The sequence below is a fragment of the Lonchura striata genome, chromosome 2, assembly GCF_050655825.1.
Source record: "Lonchura striata isolate lonStrDom1 chromosome 2, ASM5065582v1, whole genome shotgun sequence".
NCBI lineage: Eukaryota > Metazoa > Chordata > Aves > Passeriformes > Estrildidae > Lonchura > Lonchura striata.
In genome coordinates this window covers 71,176,314-71,186,808 of record NC_140704.1, presented here as the reverse complement: position 1 = coordinate 71,186,808, position 10,495 = coordinate 71,176,314, and the positions used below count along the sequence as shown (strand labels likewise).

Sequence of the window (10,495 nt, the reverse complement as noted above, 5' to 3'; positions counted from 1 at the left end):
TGTGCTGAATAGTGATAATAAAAGGTGCTATGAGATACAAGTGCTTCTGCAAGGAAAAAAAATCACCATGAAAAGCAACTTTTTAAGTCTGTTTAGATATACAGTAGTACCACAGTCTAGGTGGTACCTCAAAACACTGCCACTGGACTGCAAGGGAATACTGGCAGCTGAATGAGCTGATGAGATACATGTGTCCTTTGTTGAAGAATGGAATCTGCCCCTTTGTTATGGTACTGAACATTTGGTAATAGCAGTAGCCTTCCCCCATCCCCGTGATTAAGTGGTGCAACAGAAGACAACTGGCATGATTCCAAAACAACTTCAGCCAGTTGTGCTTAGCAGCTTTGGCACTCAATTACGTGACTAAGCCACCAACTTTTCATGGTTCTCTTCTTGGAAGGACCTAAACAGGAAGTTTTGACATGGAAACCCTTTAAAGCGCTAAAATGTAACTTAGAGCTTCTGAAAACCACACTTAAATCTTTAAGATAGCTAACTTGTTAATACCTAGTAGAAAAGATAAACATAATTTCTTGAAAGCTTATTACACAGAGAAGATAGGCAGTGGGTGTGTGTGTATGTTTGTGAAACAGCTCTTTAAGGAGCAACTTAAGAAAATAAAATGGCACTTGGCCATGACTGTGTCAAGTTGGAAATAAGGACAGTTTTTCAGGCTTCAAAACTGTATTAAATAAATAGAAGTAAAAGAGCTCCCCAAACTCTATTTTAAATCTTAATGAATGAAATAAAGAATTATGCAAGTAATCACATAACAAAACCAGGGAAGACACTCTGATCTGTTTTGTGATAAGATATTTGACTCAGCATAAAAGACTGGCATACAAAATGACTGATGGCCTATTACTATGCCTAAGTAGTCTCATCTATCTGATTTAGATTCAAGGGATTGTAATTGGGGGTACCAAAATCTTACACTATATGAACATGTGGATGCAAAGAAGTGTCTTTTCCAGTGATAGAGCTGTCAGAAGAAAATCTTCTATGCAAATCTGAGAGATTGAACTTAATGTAGCTGCTGTCAATTTGTCAATTCAGCACTGAATAATGTAATAAACCACAAAATCTGATGCTTTCACAGAAGTCATTTATTAACGGAAAACATTTTTTAAATTACAGTTTTAATATCCAGGAATTGCTAAACTATCACAAGTGCAATCAACACAACTGAGGTGTGAGAATTCAAGTGTTTTGTTGAAGAATCTCAGCTTTTGCTATGAAGACAACTGTGATTATTCTGTGCTTGAATGATGTAGACTTTACTGATATGAGGATATTATGCTGGAATCCAACCACAATCCTGTCTAGACAAAAGTATTTAAGTTTCTTACAAACATTATCTTTAATTATTGTTTGTGCTTGTTATCAGGCATTGTAAAAGGTATTATTTGCTAAAAAAAAAAGCAAATACTCATTAGAAGTGCTATTATAAGAAAAGCACATTAAAAAGACATTAAGATTTTAAATGTACCCATGCATCATCAGTAACTTGTAGTGAAGAGAGCAAGGGTTAAATAATTTATCCTCCAACTGCACTGTCCCAAGAAGGACACTCACATTAGATAGTACGCTGTCATACAGATGTAATATGATTTTATTTTTGACCTTATACAGTTCACAGGCAGATACAATTGAATTTCAGTGGCAGATATTCTACCTATGTACAATACCTGTAACTATGCCTGCATCACTTTGTTGTGGAAGCTGGGAATGCTATTGTATTGTAACTAGAATAATTTCTGAGCTGAAATTACTACATATATGTAGTATACATAATACATTTATGTTAAGCATGGGTCATGTTCCTAGGCATGACCTTCTTTTACCCAGTTGTTTTTTCCAATTAACACTAAACACATCAGTAGCCAAAGCTGGCAAACAGCTTTCTCCCACACACTGTATTCCCAAAACTCAGGCAGCCTGTGTGCTCCATAGTGTTATCTTAGAAGTTGGGTATGGGAAAGTTTCTTGCAACTAGTGTAGAAAGAGGCCATCCTTTTTGAGTTTTTGACAAGCACAGATAACAGTACTGAAGTCCTCACTACACAACTACGCAGGTTTGGTGCATTGGGAATTACTGGAAGGGCAGTAAATGCCATTTAACTGCCCTTCAGTTGGCATGATGCACACAGTACTGACAGATAATGTGCTCCAGACCCACCAGGTCTCAACTGCTACACAAATACAACCGTAAAAAATATTTAAAAATAAGGAGTAGCAGTCAATGCTACTTTATGTGCGCTTTAAACAAAAACCCTGTGAAACTCTGTTCCAGCTTGCTTTCCTTCCCTCTCCAAGTCTTGTATTACCTGGTACCTCTTTGTCTGATGGGATAAAATATTTTAAAATATTTCATTTCATAGGTACATTCATTACTTTATAGGTAGAAGGATTCCATTGCCTTCTTTATTTTTAATAATGAACACAATAAACAAAATTTATTTCCCTTAACTTCTGCCGTGCTGATTTATTCGCCAAATTAACATTGCATCTTTAAAGTGCTTTGTGACTGCCATTAAAATATTTTTAACAACATTGTTTATTTCATAATAAGGAAGCCTTACATCATCTTTTGAAGATGACAAGAGTAGTGAGGTCAAGCCAAAGGTCAAAGCCTCAGCTCTAACCACCACTATTTAAATCTTTATTAAGCCATGTTCAAAGGTTTTTAAGCCTTCCTCCCTAATGGACCTTCACCTGTGTAACCACAAATCCAGTTCAAGACAAAGCCCACAGGGATGGATATCTGCTTCTATTCTTCGAAGGGGGTAAGTTATGTTCCTTTAGACACTGAGCAATATTTACATCAGGGACCGTACTTCTACCCAAGGAAAGTTATGGTCTTTTCATGGAAGAGAAGGTGACATGATCTGTATCATCATGTCACCACTTGTGCTTTCTTCACACAGCCTAACTTTATTCTCCCCTTAAAATTCTGCAAGTTGTTCCTGTGAGTGTCTTATTTTCCTCCTGCTTCTCACTAAGCCAGCAATTCTTTGTTCTGGACTGTCCTGTTTCCAGGACTGCTGGGGCTAACAGGCATCAAACAAGAGCTATATTTCATCCTAGATATGCAAGCTGTTAGGCCTGAAGTACAACTCTTTGCTCAAAAATCTAAAGCTGAACAGGTAGCAGCCCTGCAGTCAGCATTAACAGTGCTGAAAAAGCTATCTGTGGATGTCTAGATACAGCTCAAAACTATTCTTTACCTTCTGTAAGCAGCAGATTTCTCCCACAATTTAAGAAAAAAAAAAAAAAAGAGAAAGACCTCACACACTTGCTTCTATAGGAGGCCACATTAGAAAGTGAGTATTTACACAAAATTCTAAAGGGAGACTGCCATCCCAAAGGATCTTATCCACACTGAAGTACTAAAGGTAGTAAAAAATGGTGGTCTGGTTTCCCTGGCTATAGGTTAAAATCTGTTTTCATTATGCACAGGTCTCAAAGTTCTCCCAGTTACACAGGGATAATCCAAGAACAATAAATGCACATCCCTACTCTTTACTAAAAATAATGGACATTGTGATCACATTGCTGAAAAACTGGATGTATAAACAAAGACTATGTAAAAACATTTGGCAGCACAGAATACTGTATACACACACACGACGGCTGATTAGTTCTAATGAAGGTAGAAGTTGCAGTCATACATATTTCTGGCTCAAGAAGCTTATAAAAACAACAGCACTCTTTCCCAAGTTGCGGGGATTGTGGTGTTTGAAGGCTTTTATAATCCTCCAAAGCAGACATATTTTATTTCTAAGTATTCATCAATGCCATATTTTGAACCTTCTCGTCCCAAGCCAGACTCCTTTACCCCACCAAAAGGACACTCCGCTGACGAGATTATGCCTTCATTAACACCAACCATTCCAACTTCCAGCTGTTCTGCAACTCTCCAGATCTGAGCTGGATCTTGGGAGTAGAAATATCCTGTCGTGCAGACACAGAGATACAGGAGTGAAAATCAGTAAGAAAAATTGCAGAAAATTGTGAAAAAGAGACTTAATGACATTCAAAATCATTATCCCATAACACTAAAGCTCACAAAACCACAGAAATAGACTTATTTGACAGAAAAACATACCTGCTAAACCCACATTAGCTGCATTTGCTATAGCAACAGCTTCTGCTTCAGTCTCAAATCTGTCGATAGAAACAGAAAAAAAAAAATGAGGCCCACAGTTCTCCTGCTATCTTGCTGACTTACTGACAAGAAGCATCTTATTAGGAATTAAAATGTCAATTTAGTCATCCCAAGTGTACATTAAAAAGAGAATTTAACTTTCATTTTGAAACACTGAAGTGTCTACCTCTTCTCTTAATTTAAACTGCAGCTAAAGTAGTTAAGATTGCTTGTATCCCCCTGAGGTAGCTGGATGGTACCGAGACATTTACTTCATATGGGTTAGCCTACATATTTCCCCAAATACACAGCACTCTCAAGTCTCAGAGATAACTGTATGATCTTACATCACAACCAATTGCTCTTCACAAAGGCAGGGAAGGCTTTAAGAGGAACAGACAGCTCCAATTCATCCTCTGTCAGAAAAGCTTAAGACTAGCAAATCACATGACAAAAGTCTTCTATTTCATACCACAGATCATGAAGCCGATGAAGGTTTTGCTGCTAATAAAGTATGTTTTCAGATGTGTACCCCAGCCTTTTTACAAGACTTGTGTGATCATACAAAAGTATTTTTTTGTCTTTCAAATTTTTTTTATTCAAAATAATCTTTCATTGATTTTTTAATTGTTCATTTTAATCTGTGGAATTAATAATCTTACCTGATAACTGGTGCTAAAGGGCCAAATGTCTCCTCTTGGGTACAAAGCATTTTTGTTGTAACATTAGTAAGTAATGTTGGCTCAAAAAAATTCTTCCCCAAGCTGTGTCGTTTCCCTCCAGTCACAACAGATGCTCCTTGAGAAACTGCATCCTTAATGTGTTTCTCTACCTGAGGTATGCGTAACAAAAATCTTAAAGTCAGCATTTAAGAATGAGCAATAATACTTTTCTCACTGAAGAAATAATACTCTCCCAATATTTAAGAGAAAAATTTGAAGAGAGGTTTATACTTTGAAGAGGATCGTTTGCAATATTATGTAATTTCTCTTTAGTTCTTGTTTTTCTCAGTCTGACATAATTTCAGAGGGATAAATTATGAACATGGTACCCAGCCCACTTTTCTTCTACACCTAATGTGAGAAAAAGTCTTTGCAGGACTAAAAACTGAATCTTTTATCAGTGATAAAGCACTATAGAAATGAAGTGTACGACTGCCATGGAAAGAGAAACAACTCTCAAGACAGAACTGGCAAGAACATTTTCCTACATCTATGATTCTACCTATTCCCTGTGTTTACAATTCATCTAAAGACAACAAAGCAATAAGGAAAGTAAAGTAGCAATCCCCACCTAGAATACTGTCCTTTGAAATTACAGGAAGCAACTATATACAGTGTTTGTTTATTTGTATATATAGTTATACCTGATACACATACTACACTTTTGTGACACAAGAAGGGAAGGCATGAAGGAAAGAAATTCAAGGACTGTATCCTTTGCTTCCCAAATAACTGAATATTTTCTCATTCTTATATAAAGAGAATCTGGCAGCATTAATGGATTCAAACCAAGGCTGCATGCAACTGAGCTGCAATATCTTACAAAGCATGTGCCACATGACACAAGAATCTTTAACTTTAGGAAAAGTGAAATATTATGGAAGATATGGCTTATTAGGCTTTCTAAAAAATAAATATTCCTGGAGTTGCTGGTCACCCAAAACAGAAGACCCAAATCATGCACATGAAGTTTCAAGTGATTACAACATCCAGAGTTCCGGTATTTTTAACCCAAATAAATTATTGTGCCTAGCTTTTCCTCAACAGAAATTGTCAATCACATTGACAATTGTCAATTGTCAATTGAGAACTGCAGGATCAAGCACTCTTTCCCTTAATGGAAACGGGGATGATACATGAGCTGTCCACAGCTGTTTTGTCTATACATATGGACTTGGGGAACAGAACAGACTTCCAGCCACACTGCAAATATGTTCTAATAAAACAAGGGAAAAAAGGTGAAACATAAATGTAAAGTTATTACACGGATCACAAAAAGAAAATTAGGACATTAAAAAATAAGTATTTACTTATACCTTTTCCACTGCTTTTTCATTTATTAGTGGTCCTTGGGTAGTTTTTGCATCAAATCCATTTCCAACATGTAGTTCTTTGACTATAGATTTAGCAAACTTTTCCACAAATTCATCATGAATTCCCTTTTGCACTAGGAAACGGTTTGTGCAAACACAAGTCTGAAAACAAACAAGATAGGACAAAACCCCATTAGTTTCCATTTTATTTAATCCATCTATTAATTCATTCTGGCCTTCACGCCACAGAATCAGGTTACTACACTGATATCCCCTGCCTGTCCTCCCTCACGCTAAGCTGTTACCCAGCTATGCCATATCTTTTACCACCCATTTCACTTTAGAAATACAACTTCAATAAGCTGCCAGGGGGTGTGTGAAATACGTCACACTGCTAAATTGCTTACACTGGGGAAATGTTTTGTGGACTCAGATACATGGATCAACCAAGGTCCAGAACCTGCATGAAATACCTTCTAATTAGACTACAGAATACCGGACTGAGCAGCAAAAACTCAAATCTCACTTAGTGGTCAGGGGTCTTTTTAATAACTCCTTTATTATCCGAGTTTGAGTTTGCTTTCTTCCTGAAAGTTGTTTCATTGTGCTTTCAATGATCTATTTGTGCTACCCCTTTGCTCTGACAAAAATATATGGGATTTCAGTGTTGCTATTTAGACTTGCTGGTAACTAGCTTTAGTACCCAGAGCCATTCGTGAGTGCAGCACCTTTCTCTTCACCATGAAGTGTTCTATGCTTTCCTTTTACATAAAATAGCTTATTTATGTGTACAGCTCTTCATTGTCTAGAAACATGGACAAAAATTCTCACCTGTCCTGAGTTTCTATACTTAGAAGCAAGGGCTCCTGCGACAGCCCGGTCCACATTGGCACTGTCAAACACAATAAAAGGAGCATGTCCTCCAAGCTCCATGGAAACTCTCTTCACAGTGCCAGCTGCGTGTTTCAGCAAGATCTGTAGGCAACAGAAGACATGCATCTGTACCTCTAACAGATGTGAACAGTGGAATCATGGATGAAAGGCAGTGAAAAATTAACTCTGGCAAGGAAATAATCTGCATCTTCTCTACAATGCTAGACCATCTCCTATGAAAAAAGCAACTTTCATCCATTAAAATCCTTAAAGATGAAATTTGGCCAAGGACTAATGCAGAGAAAGATTTTTATCAACTTCAGGTCAGGTCAAATTTTTATATACTGTCAACTTTTTTTGTTTGTTCTATTCTTTTTTGATAATAAAATTTTGACTACTCTTACAAAAGTTTTCCAAGATCTGACAGACTTTGGTATTATGATTTGCCTTGATACCAGACTTTTTCTTCATTCTGCATACAGTCATCCTAGAGAATTGTCATTTTGTAGCCACACTCTGCAGTTTTAGGGATTCAAGTAGAGATGATCACAAGATTGCTCACTGACTACCATTGATAGCAGAGATTCCAGGGCCTCACTCTAATACTTTGTCTCAACTGCTGAAGCCATTCTTGAATGGCACCTTTAACACTCAGTTTCAGTGTTCTTACTAGTGTGTTTTCACCTTATGAGATAAACCAAGAATATCTTGTATGGGACTGTTCACATCATAGTTTATTTAATAAAGGGCAGTTCTTAAGAATTGCAGACAGGCATCCTTCTGTGAAGTACTGACACTAAAACATATAAGCAGTATCTCAAGAGGTACACAATTAATTGGACAATCTGTGTACAGTAGCCAGAAAGGAAGGCTCTGTATAAAGGCACACGCTTTCCCCCTACCTTTCTAGTATAACCACGGTAATAATCTTCAAGGATATTCTGTCCACATATGTACCTTTCCTGTTGCTGTAGAGCCAGTAAAAGATATTTTGGATACCAATGGATCAGTGCATATAACTTCCCCTACAGCTGCTGTCTGTTGTCTGGAACAAGGGACAACATTATACACTCCTGCTGGGATTCCAGCCTGGTTTGCAAGCTGCAACAAAAAAAAAAAAAAACAGAATTTGCATTATTAGTGCATTTTGTCAGAGTGATGATTGTTCATTGTTTTGAAGAAAACAGTCTGTAAGTCAACAGAAACCAAAAAGACTCAGCAAAACCAGGAACAGGTGCCACAGGTGCTTGAGAGAGCAGCTTTGCTCTGGTTTAAGCTGTGTTCAAAAGAACCAAATTAAAGATATAAAGATATTTTGAGTATCAAAATGGCCTGATCCACTTTGAGGGTCTAGACCATAATAGACATTATTTGCAAAAATTCTCAATACACTACTGCATCAAGTCAGTTTGTCCTTTCTTCACATATGAAACTGGCCAGAGCTAACTTCCAAGTCCATCTGATTCCCTCTTTACAGTATCAGTCCATTGTTGAGGAAAAGTTTAGCACTGAAAGCTCACCTCCCCAAGAGCTAATGCTGATAAAGGTGTGTCCTCTGCAGGTTTCACCACTACTGTACAGCCAGCTGCCAGAGCTGCACCAACCTTACGGGTAATCATAGCGCTTGGAAAATTCCACTAGGAAGAAGAAAATAGTAAAATCAAAGTTGGGAAAATTTTGCCTCCTGTTTTTGCAGAAGTTAGTGACATTTCGAACTGAAAATCTTCATGTGACTCAAAAGAGCTCAGCTATGCTTACTGGGGTTATAATGGCTGCCACTCCTACTGGCTGCTTCAGCACCAGGACTCTTCTGTCCTTTGCAGATGCTGGAATAACATCACCATAAATCCGTCGAGCTTCCTCTGCAAACCATTCCAGAAACGAGGCTGAATACGCAATTTCACCCTGTGCTTCTTTCAGAGGCTTCCCCTTTAATTAAATCAGATTGAAGATACATTGTAAGCAGCAAACAGAAGCAATACAAACAAATTCAAGTAATTTTGAAGTTTCTCTTCTTTTCAGAGTACTTTATGATCCCCTCCCTCTGACATACACTGTGATCTCCAGCAAGGATTATATGATTGTAGCAGCAATAGTTGTGTGGATTCAATGTATCATCACTGTATAGTCAATAATGTGTATACTGTGTCTGGATTCATACCTGGCCAGGACAAGGAAGAGAAATAGCAAACGTAGTATGCATTTTTTTATAAACTCTAAGTTATCTGCTATTACCACTCTGAAGAAAGACAGACATCATAGCAAAACAGTTACAAGTTTATGCCAGGGTTATTTGTTTTGGGAGTATTGCTTTGGACTACTCCCAGGTCTGATCCCATGGACTGAATGACCATTAGCAGCTGTGACAAAACAGTGGAGCTGCTGAACTATCTTCCAGCAAGGTTTTGTCCAAAAGAACACCAGTTTGTGAGCTCCCAGACTACTCAGTGATAAAGACTGTGTGAATCCAGCTTGGAGACTTGCATGATTTTTCCCAGTCACATTTCTGCATTTCTAACACAGGGACCACGGTTTAGGTGGATGTACGCTTTTGCAAGCCATGAAGCACAACATGGGTCTGGTTTCTTCTGATTAGGCACTACCGTTATCAAACCAATGCATTTTATCTATGTCCGGAGAAGGAATGTTTGAAACGTCGCGAACTGACCTAGCAGACAAATGTGAGTGCACAGTATGCCTAAAGTTATTTAAAAGGACATGATGGCTAACTGGTGAAGCACGCAGGGGGAGGCTTGATAGCTGTCACTTTTTCTTGTTGTCCCTGTTGGCCTGTGTTGTGTTTCCCGGCGCGAGTGCCAGCACGGGGCAGTGCCCGCGCCCACCCTCGCCGCCCCACTCACGTTCTCGGCTGTGATGATCCGCGCCAGCTCCTCCTTGTTCTCCATCATCAGCTCGTACCATCGGCGGAGGTGCGCGCTCCTCTCCTGGGAGGATGGAGAGACAAGGCTGCCGTGGCCGCCGCACGCAGCCCCGGGGAAGCGCGGCCCCGGCAGAGCCGGCAGAGCCGGCAGAGCCGGCCGGACCGCCCCGGACCGCCCCGGAGCCCCCTCGCCGCCACCGCTCGCGGCCGCTCACCTTGGCGGGGAGGCGGCCCCAGGCGGCGCCGGCTTCGTGCGCGGCCCGCACGGCCGCCCGCGCCTCGGCCGCCCCGCAGTCGGACACCCGGCCCAGCTCCTCGCCGCTGGCCGGGTCCTGCACGGGGAAAGCGGCGGCCGTCTCCACCCATCGGCCGCCCACCAGGCCGCCCCGGCGCACCAGGGCGGCGGACAGGGCCCGCCCGGCGCCCCGCGCCGGCCCCGGGGCGAGCGGCGCGGCGCGCAGCAGCAGGCGGCGGCGGGCGGCGGCGGCGCCCCGCGGCAGCAGGGCGGCCATGGCCGCACTCCCGACACAGGCGGCCCGGCACGGCACGGCACGGCCCG

General features: G+C 40.4%; 1 protein-coding gene across 1 annotated transcript; it reads right to left on the bottom strand.

Annotated features, from left to right (window-relative positions):
* Window positions 1-1,088: 1,088 nt before the first annotated feature.
* Window positions 1,089-10,463, bottom strand: ALDH5A1 (aldehyde dehydrogenase 5 family member A1). Its single transcript, XM_021553403.4, has 10 exons — window positions 10,152-10,463; window positions 9,917-10,000; window positions 8,814-8,984; window positions 8,576-8,692; window positions 8,013-8,156; window positions 7,014-7,157; window positions 6,186-6,344; window positions 4,810-4,979; window positions 4,109-4,167; window positions 1,089-3,954 (listed from the first exon to the last, which is right to left on the bottom strand). Exons 1-10 carry the CDS (start codon window positions 10,446-10,448, stop codon window positions 3,749-3,751), a joined length of 1,551 nt encoding a protein of 516 aa, XP_021409078.3. The 5' UTR covers window positions 10,449-10,463; the 3' UTR covers window positions 1,089-3,748.
* Between the last annotated feature and the right edge of the window lie 32 nt (window positions 10,464-10,495).

Excerpts from the sequence above, each read along its gene's own strand:
- ALDH5A1 (XM_021553403.4), bottom strand. The coding sequence starts at position 10,448 with ATGGCCGCCCTGCTGCCGCGGGGCGCCGCCGCCGCCCGCCGCCGCCTG. Across the intron at positions 8,157-8,575 it reads CAGCATTAGCTCTTGGGGAG|CTTGCAAACCAGGCTGGAAT; the intron begins GTGAGCTTTCAG and ends TTTTTGTTGCAG. Across the intron at positions 3,955-4,108 it reads AGCTAATGTGGGTTTAGCAG|GATATTTCTACTCCCAAGAT; the intron begins GTATGTTTTTCT and ends TCTGCACGACAG.